The sequence below is a fragment of the Rhamphochromis longiceps genome, linkage group LG4, assembly GCF_057381845.1.
Source record: "Rhamphochromis longiceps isolate RC_006_pf linkage group LG4, R_longiceps_female_GT1.1, whole genome shotgun sequence".
In the NCBI taxonomy this organism is placed as follows: Eukaryota; Metazoa; Chordata; class Actinopteri; order Cichliformes; family Cichlidae; genus Rhamphochromis; species Rhamphochromis longiceps.
Window position 1 is genome coordinate 19,507,731 of NC_140560.1, and position 16,283 is coordinate 19,524,013.

At 40.3% G+C, this 16,283-nt stretch overlaps 1 protein-coding gene across 4 annotated transcripts in view; it reads right to left on the reverse strand.

Moving 5' to 3' along the window:
• cacna1aa (calcium channel, voltage-dependent, P/Q type, alpha 1A subunit, a) overlaps positions 1 to 16,283 on the reverse strand; it is an 89,247-nt gene that overhangs the window by 63,107 nt on the left and 9,857 nt on the right. For all 4 annotated transcript variants that reach the window (XM_085403640.1, XM_085403639.1, XM_085403638.1 and 1 more), the window contains exons 2-3: positions 7,158 to 7,263; positions 6,739 to 6,878 (exon numbers count right to left, since the gene is read on the reverse strand). In XM_085403640.1, the coding sequence (XP_085259766.1) occupies positions 6,739 to 6,878; positions 7,158 to 7,263 (246 nt within the window). The remainder of the gene's footprint in view (positions 1 to 6,738; positions 6,879 to 7,157; positions 7,264 to 16,283) is intronic.

Consider the following 16,283-nt stretch of genomic DNA (forward strand, 5'->3'; position numbering starts at 1 on the left):
AGTATTTTTGGAACCGCAGTACAGAAACTCTTTGCCAAAAAAACAACCTGTGATTACAAATCCAATTATTTTATATATTTCTGTGATGTGACTATGATTACAGTAAAAAACATTAACAACGCTGATGACTGGACAATAACGATAATGAACTATGATGATGTTGATGACTGTGATGGCGATAGTAACAACGATGATGGTAATAACATGACGGTGATTTCATCTGCCATCACAAATAGTGTCAAACTGATGAGGCAGTTCCTCATTCACACTGTCTCCACGGTTACCGGGTCCTTTCTCATTCATAAGTGTTTCCATGGCAACAGGGACCTTGGCTCATTGATAGAATCTCTGTATCACCTTGGTAACAGGGCCAAGGGAGGAGCTAGATTGATTGTTTTTTTGTTTTGTTTTGTTTTTTTTGTCTTCTTTTCTATTTAATGTAAAAGTTTTGCAGCTTACATGCAGGGCTGCACATTTGCACACCGATACATGCAAAAACACCCGTGCACACGGATGCACGCATCTGCACAGCAAATGGGTGTTGGTTGAAGCTTAAACATACTGAGAGAAAATAATTTTATTCAAGTGTGCACAATGGAAACTGGGTCATTTGGAATAATCAATGGAAAACAATTTCTTCCCTGCCAGGAACAGATGCTCTCTACTGTACATCTTTAAATTCACACACAGAATGCACACACACCTGCATTTAAGTAAAAGGAGAGCAAATGGTTAAGGGGAATCAGATGAAGCAACATCGCTATAACAAAAACCTCATCTCTCCACTTCTGATGAGAAACCAACGCATTATACAAACAACATTTATCCCTGCTATCTCCCTCTGCAGCTTCCTGCTGACTTCAGCTAAAATCCAGCTAAATATCTCTGTCCACATCACTGACTGAATCTCACCATCTCTGCTCCAAGCTCTCCTGTTATCTGTCCTTGTCTCCTTGGTTGCATCTGTGACTATGATTCAAATATTTTGCATTAAATGCACCAGTATGCTCTTTAATGTTTTTATAACATCAATAAAATATTAAGTGTCTCTTGAGCCAGCAATCAGACCTCGACGATCAGCTGACACTCAGAATTTCTCCCAGAATTCACAAGAGCCCACGTCTCCTCCTGCAGGTGGACCGGGAGATCCATTGTAGGGAAAAGAGACCAAAGCCAGACCAAGCTGATAATTTACTGGCTGATCTGGGTTTCTATTCTAACCTATGGCAATGTGGAGAAAAGGATTGCAGATACACACAAAATGCTTGATCCTCAGAGATAGGGTGAGTAGCGCAGTCACTCAAAAGGGGCTTAAAGTACAGCACTGTCCTACACAAGAAAGGAGCCAGTTGTGGTGGGTTTAGCATTTGAATAGAATGCCTCTTAGATGCCTCTTAGGTGAGTTATTCTGGGCATGTTCAACAGGGAAAAGACCCCAGGGTAGACCCAAGACACACGGGAAAGAACATTTTTCTCAACTGGCTTGGAAGCACATTGGTATGCCCCTCGTTCCTCAAAGAGCTGGTGGCAGTGACAGTGGAGAGGGACATTTGAGCAGATTTTGACAGTTCTGCTTAGACTGCACATACATTTTCATTGCATTCATTTCTTCTTTTATAATGAAATTCCCTTTAATAAATTGTAAACTGTGGGAATAAAGCATCACATACAGCTTTGCATTAGTCTGGTAAGCACAATTCTAGACACTTTTTTTTTTTTAAATGGGGAGGTAGTACCTCTAGACCGCCCTAGACAGTATTTAATTATCTGAATGTTAAAGCTGCAGGAAATTGCAATAACTTCAAAACACATTTTAAACAGGAAGGCATACTCCTTAGGGATGGTGCAGTTTTGCAGTGGGTAGCACAGTCACCTTAGAGCATGGAGGTTTCTGGCCAGCTCGGTCCCTTCTGTGTGGAGTATTACACAATTCTGCTCAGGAAGCTCACAATGAAAACTAGAAAATGCATTTTCTGAAGAAACTGCAGTGTGGATGTTGATAGCTGAATGTTTTGAGCTGAAATGAAATAATTGCTGAATGTTAAGTTAAAAATGTTGAATGAGCTGAAAAATACAGAATTTTTCACCTGAAAACAAAAGTGCAGAACTGTTGAAAGCTGACGTTCACACATAAAAAGTTGAAAAATTGCTTAACATGATTAAAATGTAAATTAGGAAAACCTGAGTTATGACAAAAGAAAATTCAGAGTCATAAAACATCTGAATGAATAATGAAACCTCATATTATTTAAATCACTGAATGATTAAAATGTGGGAAAGTCCACTAAAGATAGGTCATCATCTGACTTCAAATGCCCAGATCTGAACCACCTGTGTGTAGAAGACAAATCCACCAATGAACAATAAGCTTGAATTTAATGGGACAACCAGATTGCTCAATCCAGTTGACTACTGATATGCTTATTACAGTGTGCAAAACCCTGTCAAATCTGAAAAACTGCTTCTAAATCGAAGACCCTAAGTCCTGTCAAAATCAGTTTTGAACTGCAATGATCCCAAGGAATTGTTCTACACAACAGTGTGTTCTTTATGTTCCTGTTGTCAAAATGCGATGACAGGAAAGATTTAACAAGTGGGGTCTTTCCTGCTGTTGAGACAAACTCCTGACTAAAAATACAGTGTATTTATATGGGTTGGTTAGAATGTTATCCATCTACTTGGATTCACACAGTTCAAAATGTTTACATCTCTGAGCTTTGAAAGACACACTGTTGGAAAGAGAACAACGATGGCTACGTTTTAAGGGTCAAATGATGGCTGTAGAGCAAACACTGTGGACCACAGCAGCAGTTGAAAGAGAAGTGTTTAAGATGAATCTTGGCAGAGTGGCAGACAGAGCTCGTTAAGCAGACAGGTGTGAGCCTGGTTGCTATAGAGACTGCACCCAGTGGCACCACACACACACAGACACATGCCTCTCGTCTGCTGCTTTAAATAAACAGAAAGTGACCCCGAAACAAATGCTTCCCAAGAAAAAACTACAAGTCGTATTGACAAAATTCTTTCACCGTAAGCGCCAGCAATGTCCAGTCTAAAAAATTCTCAGTTTTCATGCCTGTGGAGTTTATTATATGGATGTGGTGACAGTGTAAAGACAGCCTGTACTTCTGATTTTCAGACGAATTTTGGGAGCATTTATAATATTGGAGTCTATGGAAGAGTTGCAGGGAGGAGGCTATGAATTCTTGACATTTACGAAAGAACCATAACATCTATTACAAATGACTGAAATAGTAGTTCTAGCGTCATTCATTTTTTATGCTTCTTTTTAGCTGTTGAATCTAATCAAAAAGTCCTAACACGGGTACAGGAAAGCAAAAGAAAGAAGAGGATGCAATGCAAGAACAGCTGTAAATTAAATGTAACTAGGCTAATAATCAATAGTGGGTGTAGAAAAACAAACAAAGAAACAAACAAATCCAACCAGCTTATTTTCACTGTCAAGCCACTCTGACAATTAACTACAACACACAGGTCAACACCCACAAATGAGACGACTTGGAACAAGACCGTAGAGTAAATAGCTAATCTCGGTGATGTATTCAGACATGTTAAGTGCTATTTGTGTGTTTGTCTTTGTATGTGTTTGAAGAGAGCGCCAGCAAGTGCAGGGAGGGCGAGCAGGACATGGAAAAGAATGTTTGAAGTGGAAATGTCTGGCCGTGTGTGTGTGTGCGCGCGCCCATGTGGTCACTGTGTTATCAAAGGTTTCCACCAAAGGTTGATAGAAAGGCCAAGTAGCCTTTCATCTTCAAAGAGCTGGACTGCTAAAAACACACTGGCCATTCATAGAAAGCACAACAAAGAACGAGTGCGCCACATGTGTGCAAAATGTATTGACTGCAGGCAGCGTCCTCAATGCATCATGGGAATGTACTATGTGTGTACACTATGTGCTGCTCGGTAAATATTGCTATATACCACAGCTGGTTGACAGGGAGGGTTACAGCGTGATGGCTGCTGTTTAGGCTATACACCAATGTGGTTGTTTCTTCGAGAAATAATCCCTGAATCTGATCATTTCACGCCTCCATCCATCCATCCACCCATCCATCAATTTACTTAGCAGCAGATGGGGTGGAGCTGGTGACACCCAGATGACACTGGGGAGAAGCAGAGCTGTCAATCAATGACAAGGTTTTCACCATTTTTAATTAAATCCACAGCTACAGCCCAGAGTATGCAAAGAAAACCTGCACAGACACAAGAAAAAAGTGCAAACTGCACTCAGAAAGGCTTCGACAAAACCACCACCTTTGTATCAAATCATTATTGTTGTAAGGTGACAGTGCTGACCCCTGTGTTGCCCTAACTTCACACCTGAACCTGCAAAACAGTAGCTCATAATGTATCAGACACTCAGCACAGCATCATTGCCATTGGATTTTCATGGGTGATTTGTCAGGTCTAGAACAAGACTGCTTATGATGCACTTGTCAGTCATCTGTTAGTGATGGACTCGCTGTGAAACTCCACTCGTTAATGCTGATGTTTTTTTAATTTGTTTGTTTTGTTGTTGCTGTTATTTATTGACCCCTTTTCTGAGAAGTCAACAAAAAATCATTGCAAATAAATAACCATCTTGAAGTCTTGCAACTCTTTGTCAAGCTATTGTTGAATAAAATCCTACATGTTTATGACACTAAATTCCAAATAGGGCCACAAAACCACTTGGATAAAATAGATGTCATTAATGAAGGCCATTATGTTTAGAAAGGGTAGTCAACAAGGCTAATATATGCTGATAAAATAGTGCATACATAATCCATTCAAACAAATCTAGCTTTTTTTTTCCAATGTGTGCCATTTAACAGTGATTGCCCTGAGGTCATCAGATAACACTTCTTCTTTTGGCCGCTCCCTTTAGAGGGTCAGCATAGTAGATCATCTGCTTCCATCTCATCCTAACCCTTGCATCCTTTTCTCTTACACCAACCGTCTGCATAAGTCTTCCTCTGATATTCCTCTTTTCCTCCTGCCTGGCATCTTTATTGTCAACATCCTTTGTCTGGTATATCCACGATCCCTCCACTGCACATGTCCAGATTTACCTCTCTAACTTTCTCTTCAAACTGCTCAACCTGAGCTATCCCCTGATACACTCCTTTCTAATCTTGTCTTCCCCCAATGACAATTCACTTGAGAATAATCTACCAACAGATCGAGTGGTAAAATAGAAAAAATTGGCAAAAGAAATCAAAGATCAGCTTTAAGGACATTCTTGTTTCCTTCTGTTGTACCTCCTTATCCTCTCGGCATTTCACTACTTCCTGCTGTCATGCTGACACTTGTCTTCTCACCTCTCTTCTCTGTTTCAGTTGCTCTATCGCACCATGCTGAGAGGAACTTGTCTTCGTGATTGCTCTTATTAAAGCATAAGGACATACTGCTGCACTGGGTGTCTGCTCAGTGCATGTGTGGTGTCCTTGTGCAAGACAGAGACATTTGGGCAGAAAGGAGCAATCACTGGATTCACCGGTTGCTTCGTCTACCCCATGAAGTCCCCACCATTCACCCCATGCACACACAAGTGGACATAATCCCCTCAACATGATAATCTGTGCCACCACTCCCAAACAGCGACATGATTGTATTGCTGCTAGAATTTGCAAAGTTGTTAAGAAACAACTTTTAAATAGATTTCAAAAATAAATTATCAACCAGTTTACTTTTTTTTTTTTTTTAGCTTTCTTGCAGTTTTTATGTTTTGCAGGTAATTTGCGCTTCAGTTCAACATCAACAGTGAGACATGCAAACACTGTCGTTTGTTAATGCATCACTCATGCATCGCATTCATCTGTGTCACATCAGCCTGCAGCGTCACACAGGTGTGTAGCAGTGGTAGATACATAAAAGAGGCTTACTGTGTCTTTAAAGAAACACGAAGGATAGCAGGAATGACATTTGACAGTCAGCTTAAATGATGGATTAACAGATGGATGCGTCGGGAAAACAGAATCTAGCACAGACAAATGAGCAAGAATGTAAAATGTAAACCCATTTGAATGTGTGTAGACGCCATCATCCGCTTCTCTTCTCTGTCTTTCATTTCTGTCAATCAAACCTATTATCTGATGTCTCTGGTCTTTTCATGTGAGATATAATCTAATAAGTGAAGGCAATAGTAAATCCATCATTTTAATCCCATCATGTCTGAACTCGGCCTTGTTGACACCGTTTCTGTGACAGGTTTCAGGTTGCATTCCATCGCTTCCCTTTGCCCTCGTCTTCACCTTCTCGTTGAATGTTCAAATCAAATATCTCATTTACTCATTCCCCTTTCTTACATTGTCTCTTTCCATTCATTCCTACTGTGTCTCTCTTTCTATTGAGGTAGCGGCACCTGCATTTTTTCTTGCCTTCTCTCTAGTGCTGCTTCCCCCTGTGCTCCCCACCCCTTCTGTCGCTGTCTATATTGTGGTGACATTTGTTCACTACCCAGGCTGCTGGCTGCCTGCAGTTCTGCTCTGTGATCTGACTGCTGCCTTGCCCAGAATGGGGCCTGTCATTAGGTCAAAGGAGCAGGAAAAGGACACTTGCACACATACATGCATACAAACATACTAAAACACATGACAGATTTTGACATGCTGTTGGAAAATCCTTTGTTATGTTTGAGTTTAGTCAGGCACACATTTAGATCTGACTAAAGGTTACATACTGTATTATGTATGTATGTGTCTGTGCTTGGCTCATATACATTTGCTTAATACTCACCCTGTGAGCACTACGACAAAGTCCATCACGTTCCATCCGTTTCTCAGGTAAGAGTTCTTGTGGAAGGCAAAACCAAGCGCCAGGATCTTTATTCCCGACTCAAAACAGAAGATTCCTATGAAATACGGCTCTGTATCATCCTGGGGAGCACAAGAGAAAACAAGCAAAGGAGGAGTGGAAAGACAGGAGAGAGGAAAAGCAGGAAAGGTTATGATGGTTTGAAAGGCACAGAAAGACAAAGTAAGTTAGCTGGCAGTTGGCGAATGAGTTTCAGAAGTATTTTTGCAAATAGTCTCATGTGCCAAATAAATTTTAAAAAATAAAATAAAAAATTATCTCACAAATATACAACTATCACCTGAATTTAATTGCATGTACATGTATAACACATGCAATTTTGTCTTGGTTATTCAGCTTACCAGGCGTTCTGAGAGCGGCGTCTTGTCCCCATCAGGCAAATGTTGTTCCAGAGCCAAGACAATGCAGTTGGCAATGATGGTGGCTAGAATCATCCACTCAAATGGAGTGAGGAAGTTCAGTGAAGGAACAAATCTTTTTTAATTGAACCACAAACCACCACATTAATTGCTTGTTAACACAAATATCTCATCACCCTGTCACACGGGAGTGATGCAGCTGAAGCCCTTACTGAAATGCCCAAGTGAGCATCATTTAAACAAGATAAAAGCTCAGATCAACTCAAACTGGTTGCTTGAACAAGACAATCAGTTCATACGTACTCCATAGTCACCACACCTTAATCCAGAGGTTCCCAAAGTGTAAAACAAAGGGGGGCCTAGCAAAAAAAAGTTTGGGAACCACTGCCTTAATCCAACAGAGCACAGTTGGATAGTTGGATAGTTATTTAAAAGTGTTACAAATAATGTGCAAATTTACACATACTAGGTCAGGAGTTGCTATTATCATCTTGCCATTGTGGCAAGAACAGAGCAGCACCAACAGAAAAGTAAAAAATTGCAGCACTGCCTTGTTGGACAGATTCACTTATAACGTACTGAGCTAATTTACCTGGCCTGCTAAAAACGTCAGGGCAAATTAAGGGATAATATAGAAAACATCCCTACCCTAACATGAAAGGTCAAAAGGAAGGTCAAATATATATGCAGTTTGAATTCACTGAGTGTAAGCAAGTGTGAAAAGAAAATATAGCAACTCTATCTCAAATGGACCACAGTCTGGCTTCTCTCTGCCACTATTTACCCACACAAATACACACACACACCCACAAGCCATCATTATGAGTCAGTTAAATATGTTCTGCTAAGTATATTTTCTGATAACACACCACCCACACGGACAAGCAAAACAAAGATACACTTTAATATAGCCTGTGTCTTTTTGTGTAAGTGTGTGATAACCAGTGCTGGGCAAGTTACTTTGAAAAAGTAATTAATTATAGTTCCTAATTACTTCTTCAAAAAAGTAACTGAGTTAAAAGATACTAAAAGTATTTAATTACTTGGAAAGTAACTATTACATTACTTGTTTATTGTTTATTGAATCATATTTCATAACTTTAAATGCAAATTAAATTGTCAATTTGAAAATCATAAGCACAAGTTCCACAAACAACAAGTTATTTGCAGCCATTTACCTTTTACCTTTAAATGGTTTTTATTACCATTTCAAACTATTTACACAACAATCAGCTGTTCTGCATTCAATAAGATGCCACACAAATTATTTGTGCCACTCCAAAAAAATAATTTCTGTCCACTATAAAGGAGAACATCACAGCCTGATCCCTGCAGGCCTGACAGCAGCAGGTGTATCACTCCTGTTTGTTTGTTTTTTACCTGGAGACAGCAGTCGCCTCATTGTTCTGACACACAACACCAAACTATCCACAACACTACACACTAACTACACAAGACAACACATTAACTACACACTCCAAACATGCTAAATGTCACAAATCGCTCACATCTCAAAGCTGGCTCTCTCTCTTTTTCTTTCTCTCTCTCTCTCTTTCTTGCCGCCTGTCACTCCTAGTCACTCCTAAAACTTCCCCCTCTTCCTAAACAACCAAAAGTCACGTTGCCATACCTTTTTTTGATTGGTCGACAAGGTACATTTTTCCACCAACACGAAAGGGCGTTTTTTTGTTTGTTTTTTGGGGGTCATAAGCAGAGAGTGCTTGCTAGCGCTGTCCTTAGACAGTAAACGTGACGAAACTATTGAGGAAAAAACTCAGCATATATTGTTTATCATGACTCTGGTTTTACGTGGCCTATCAACACAATTTAAACACTGGTATATATCACCTTGTTGCTTTGTCATCTTAAAGTGGTCATGTGATTGGCTTACCACGACTACTTTAGTGTTCCTGAGTCAAACAGAAGCACTCATGCGATTGTTTTGCCCCCTTAGCTCCAGCTGTTGTACCAAAAAGTGATCGTCGGTCAGAAAGTGATTGCCGCCCGCGGGAGCACGCGCAGCTGCTTAAAGCTGTAGCGCCCAGATTACTTACAGCTATTTCCATGCAACTGATATAAGATGCAGTAAGCTGAACACAGCTTCAGCCGTCTGTTTGTTGAAAAATAGTAACGCGACCGCACTGCATTTTCTTGTTAGTAACGGTATCGGCGTTGTAACTATAGAAATAGTAATCAGTTAGATTAGTTAGTAACGCCGTTACTTGTAACGCCGTTATTCCCATCACTGATGATAACATGCCTGGGCACTGACTGAGGCTTATTGTGGCATCACCATTTGGCTCTCAGTATGTAGCATCCGGCAGCTAGTACAGAAATTGAGCCAGAGATAGGGAGAGAGAGAGAGGGAGTACCTTATTACATATATCTAAATCGTTCTTTTTTCTCTAACACACAAACACGCCCACACATCCAGACACACAAATGCACACACAGGCCGAGTCTTCCCTAGTTAGTGCCTCTATCTCATTAAAATCATGGGATAAATTATTACATTTAAAGGAATCAAGTAAACAGACTAAGAAAAAAAGTGATCAGAGGACCAAAAGAAGTAACTAAAGTAGAAAAATCACACTGTGTATAAATATACACAAAACACATGGTCGAAATCTATTCCTTCCCTTTCTTCGTCACCTTTTTTTCCTACTTTCATGCTTCCTTTGGGAGCAGCCATTCCCATGGCAGGGGTGGGAGGGGAAAACTGAACAATGAAAAGACAGAAAGGGCGAAGAAGCTATTTATAGAACATTCATCATGTGTTTAATGTATGTGAGTGTCTATGTGTGCTGAGATCGTGTGCATGTGCTTGACCACTTTTCACACATTACCAGAAAACCCAAGGCGCTGTTCAATTAGCCTCCTTGCTCCCAGCTATGCATATAAATGTATGTATACACATGTAAATGTGTTAATCCATGACAGTGCATGAATGTAGCTGAGTGAAAAGGGGAAAGAGAGAGAACCTGAACCTTTATATCTATTAGCCACATTAGTCTTCTGTTATCATTACGGCAGCGGCTAGTGGCCAGGGCAAAATATAAAATAATAACGCTAATGTTGGAGGAAAACGTCATCAGTCCTGTCCATCTGTTAACGTATTTGGACAGTGTTAATTTAACACTTTACATTACTATATATATATATATATATATATATATATATATATATATATATATATATATATATATATATATATATATATATATATATAATTGCTATATATAAATATTTAAATTGCTATATATAAATATTTAAATTGCTATATATATATATAATATATATATATATATATATATATATATATATATATATATACACACACACACACACACACACACATCTATATATCTTCAATAACATTGTTTTTAACAGAATCTGTGAAAAAAATTGCCATATTGAGACAATTGTTTTGCTGCAAGTAATCATTAACATTTAGAGAGGACTTCCATAAAGAGGTAAAACAGTGTCTACAGCTACCACGACTACATGGTGGAGGCTCTGTCATGGTTTGGAGCTACATGCCAACAAGTAGTGCTGCAGATCTTGTCAAAATGAATGGAATTACACCGGGAAAATATCTCAAACACACTGCCAATACAATATAAAGGTGGTTATACCAAATATTGACTTTCACGCTTGTTAGAATTGTACAAACTCTATTTTTGTGTCGTCTACTGTATGACCATATATGTTCGTACATGATTTCAATAAATCACTGCACCCATTTCCCATAAAGAAATGAGGCGTGGCTCGAGACTCACAGTATTCCACAGAGGCCTTATGTTTGCTTTCTCCTGCCTCCTCTCTTCCTCAGTAAAACCCTTGCCTATATTTCCTTCCAGCTTACTCTGTTAAGCCTCCTCTCTCACACAAGTCTGTGCTCACATACGACTATCCCCGCTTCCAGTCATCTCCCAAATTGTTTTCTTGTCCTCTTCCCTTTTGCTTTCCCTTCTTTTCGCTTAGTTTCTCCCACCGTCTTCCTATCCCTCGTCAGTCCACCTTTGTCTTACCGAGCACGCCCATCAGTCATCCCTATCTGTATCATGCCATCTCCATTCAGTATCGAATGAGAGGGAGAGACAAGGAAAGAGAGATGCTGCGTCAGCATGAGGACACAGACATCGAGAGCCAGCATGTTAGGGAGGAGGAAAATATATGGAGAGTTAAAATGAAAGAGAGGGAGAGTAAAAAAAAGGAGAGAGAAAGAAAGAAATTGTCCTGTGGGCACAGACATGATTGAAAGGAGTGAGTGGTGGGGAATAAAAGGGAGAGAAGGAGGCAGGGCATATTAGGGGGAGGGAAACAACAACATGGTTGGGGGTGGGGGGGTTGGGGGCAGAGACTAAGAGTGCAGGACAGGAATACAGCAAAAGAATAACAAAGGGGTGTGAGAGTATTGCAGTATTTCGTTTCTGTATGCCCTTTTGGAACTAGGTTAGTGGCAGAAATCACACTTACTAACACACACACACACACACACACACACACACACACACACACACACACACACACACACACACACACACACACTGTACTGTACGTACACAGATGCACAGTGGCATACAATACTGTGAAAAATAATTGGCGCCAAATGAGCACATGTGCAGATTAGATCATTGTAATTATTTGAAAGCACACACAGTGTTGCTATCACAATACCTAAACACTTCTGCCCCTCCCTCCACTGATCTAATCTTTTCCATACTGACATTCAAGCACACATGATGATGCATGGACACACATACACCAACACTAGACGTCACTTCACTACGCTATTTTTGTCTGCCAGTGGAGTCCAGACCAGCTGCTACCCTTTAGGAAGGTGCCAGCCTCCCCATTAAGATAAGGAAGTGTGATAGCATGGGCCTGTTTTTTGTTTTGAATTCTGGCATTCATTTTATGTCTGATAAAGCATGCAATGTTTATAATGTTTGTAAACATAATATTTTCACTGTTTATAGTGGCTTATTTGACTTTTACTCTTAAATACAAAAAAAGAATAAATGAGGGGTACGATGAGCACTGTGCCTCTTTCTCTCATTATGTGAAAGAGGCCCATGTTTTAGGTATCCTACATTCACCATTTGTTGTTTGTTTTCTTGCTGACAAACATCCAAAGTAACTTATGAATACCAGTGTTGCAAACACATATTTGGCTTTCAAAAATGTGCCAAAAAGAGTTTGTGTTGTTTTCAAGAAGACAAACAGGAAGATGTTGAACCGTAACTTAGCAGCCTTCCCTTTTCTCTCTGTCAGTTTATTTATATCCCTCACTTCTTTCCCCTCCGTCCCCTTCTCTCTCTCTCTCTCTGGGTCCTGTTCCATTATGCAGCAGTGGCAAAACAGCTCAAATCATTTCCTCATTTCTTCACTTGCTTATCACTTTTCTCTCAGAAGCACTGATTTGGTCAAATGAATAGGATTAAGCAGTGTGGTTAAAACCGATCTAATTATTTTGATAATCAGCTGCCCTAAAGATAAGAGACACGGCTGAAGTGCTCCATTTTAGTCCACCATTATGCGATTTCAATAGATTCTTATGAACTGCAGTTAATGTTTCTTTTAGCAATTCAAATCTGGGCTTTCAGTTTTGCTTTTAGGAAGATTTGGGTAAAAAAAACAACAAAAAAAACAGGAATGGATTAAAGTTTTTTGGGGGGTTTTGCTTTTTTTTTAAAGAATTATCCAGCAATAATAAAAACTAAATGGTCTTTAAATTAGTTTGTAATTTTAAATAATCCCTTCAGTATCTCCCTGTCATGGTCCCCGTGCCTGCTCGGCTGGCCCTGTGTGGCTACATGTTATGTTTTGTCTTTTCTCTCTCTCCTCTCTCTCTGCTCGCTGCCTGGGCGGAGCTCATTGTGAGCTCCCGGCCTCCACCACCTGTAGGCAATCACCTGTGGCTCCTCACCTTGTTTGCTCCCGCTACTTAAGGCAGTGACTGAGAGCACCTCGCCGCTGGACTATTGAATAACGCTCGTCAGTGCTACTTTAGCCTCAGCCAGTTTTGAGCTCTGTCCGTGAAAGTTCCGTGCTAACTCTTGTTCTCTGTATGCAGATTTCTCGTGCTTGGTTTGGTGACTCTGGACGCTTTTCCCGACCCCTCTCCGCACCCCTGGGAACCCTGGCCCCCCTCTCCTTCACCTGTATATAGTGCACCTGGAGTGTGTAAATAAACCTGTTTTTCTGAGATTTCAGTCTGTGCCGAGTCCTCCCTGCTCCTCCGTGACACTCCCTCCTTAACTGCAAAGCCTCTTTACATGAGACAATATGCCTCCAGAATTAAAGCAAATTCATGCTGCTGGTCCAACCAGCACCAAAAATAAAGGTTTTACATTTTACATTTGACACAGCTTTGATTGCTTTGCCAAACGAATGGGAGCACCCAAAGGCCTGTTTAGCCCTGCTTGGCCTCTCTTACTCTCACTTAGCATCATTCAGTGTGTAAAGGCCTCACAGCCGCCCACTCTCCCTCCGTGTTTATTCCATACAGCATATGTTGTGCCCGCATCTCACCCCTGCCACTGCCTCCTCTCCCTCATCACCCACACACAGCCGAGTTGTCACTTCGTACAAGATGCTGACGGTGCTGTGTGTGTATGTGTGTCTGCGCTCTATGTAAAGTGCAACATTTGACTTTCTTTTCTTTTTTCCCTTTTTTTTCTTTTCCATTATGTTAATGAGAAGTTTGTTTGTGTATCGAATGGCACTTGCTGATTTAACGGTGAGAACTGACTTGCTTTTCACAACCAAAGCGTGCTCGCGAATGTGCAAGCTTGAGCGTATGCCAGCACGCCCTGCAGGTAGAGTGCAGGTTTCCAGCAGGGTTTGTGTAGTATCAGCTGCTACACGTGACCAAAAAACATGAGCATGAAAAAATCAATCCATCACAGACTCTCTCTCTCTCTATTTTCTCTCTATTCACGTATCCAAATCCCAAAAATAGCTCTTCCCCACGTCACTGTGCCCCTCCACACATACACACACACACTCGCAGACATAGACACATTCTCAGAGAGACACACACGCGCACACGTCCGAACTTGCGACTGAATTATTCAGCAGAGCCTGAACGCAGAGCTGAGAGAAAAGGAAATAAGAAAAATCTGAAGGGAAAGGAGACGGGGATGAAAAGCAAAAGAGAAAGAAAAAGAGAATCAATTTTATCTGCATACAGTTAACATGGATAGGCAAACAGATTTGTGACCAACAGGCTTAGGATCATTCATTCACATTCATAGATAAATATTATGATAAAGGATGGTTGTCCAGATTCATAGTTGGTCAGCTGTTCATTCTTGTTTTGATTGGGGGAGGGGGGCAAACAAACAAAAAAAACAGGATTTCATGAAACTGAAATTAGATAGTGTGGTTTTGTTTTTCAAATGGTAAAGTAGAAGATTTGTTCAGCAAAATATGAATCGTATACAATTAACTGAAGCACAGTACCAATCTATGCGAAAAGTATTTAGAGTAGAGGCAATCAGCTGATATGCTGCAATAACAGAGTGACCAGCACAGCCACAAGATCTTGACCCCATTGAGCAGTTAAGGAAGTACCTTAACTAATGGGGGGCTGGGGAGGTTTAGCACTCTATTAATGTAGTGGTATCACTAATTGTGAGGCACTGATGGAACAGCAGAGTTGGCCTAGGTGCATCTCTGCACATAGTGGGTGACACAAAGAGAGAGAGAGAGAGAGAGAGAGAGAGAGAGAGAGAGAGAGTCCAGTCTACACCAGTGAAAGAAATATTGTCTACTTAAAAAATAATGTATTATTGGCTGTCATTGTCATTAGTGGGTGTAAGCGTTCTGATAGTATTTTCAGCTCATTGCATGTGTTTTAAACAGCTAGCATCAACTGCAGGCTCATAAGATACATTAGCTAACAAGTGAGCTGTAGTTTTTATGAATTGTCTGTGTCTTTTAATACATTTAAAGCCGAGCGCTAGTGATACAATATGACCGAAGAGGTAAAAAAAAATCTAAATCAAAAACATGATGGTGTTTAGCACTGGGGGATTTCACTTAAAGAACCAAATCTCTGTCACACAGCTAGCTGCTAAACAACACAATGATTTTGATTTTGCTCCAATTGCTCATTGACAATATATTAAAATAGCACTCACTGGTACCATAAGAGAAATAATGTAGCTTACATGCATCATTTACTCTCTGTGATCTGTCACCCCATTTAGCTTACTTGAAGTAAGGGCATGGTAAGCTAGATCTTCTGATGAGTTTATGAGCTGTTCTTTTTTGAGTGTGGAATGACGCACAGCATAGATCTTTAACAACTTTAAGAAAAAAAACAAGAATTGCTTGCACGAGTTCTAATGTATTATCTCTAATCCACACAAGGTCAAACTTATGCACACAGGCTCAAATATAAACATACGCCTCCAATGATATTTGGTTAACTGTCTTGTAGCTACTTGCACTTTGACCAAAAGCCTTTGGTAGCCACCAACAAGCTCCTGGCATAATTCTGGTTGGATATTTGATGTTTCTTTTTGGCATAACTGGCATTTAAATGAGTTTCTTGGCAGCTTTTAAATGTAGTCTATACATTTTCAATAGAGTTGAGGTTGGGGCTTTGGGAAGTCCATTCCAGATGCTTAATGTTAGCCTGCTTTATTCATTCCAAAACCAAGTTTGATGTCTTTTTGTGCTTATTGTCATTTTGAAACAATCACTATTGTCCAAGTTTCAACTGTTGATCTGAAGAGAAGTTCAAGAATTTGAAGGTAGTCCTCTTCCTCCATTATTCTATCCACTTTATGCAATGCACTAGTACCACTGGCAGCAAAGCAGTCCCAGAGCATGATGCTGTTACTACCATTTGGTACAGAATTCTTAGATTAGGAATGTTTCGCCTTTATTCCTCCAAACTTTTGTAATTTTGCCTCAATGTTTGTCTCGGCGGACTAAAGAATTTTCTCTAGAAGACATTTGACCTGTCCACGTGGACAGCTACAAATCTCAGTTGAGCTTCAAGGTGTTGATCTTGGAGCAGCGGCTTCTTACTTGGTGGGCACCCTTTCAGTCCGTGGCAATGTAAAACTCACTTCTCTGAGTTTCAAACTG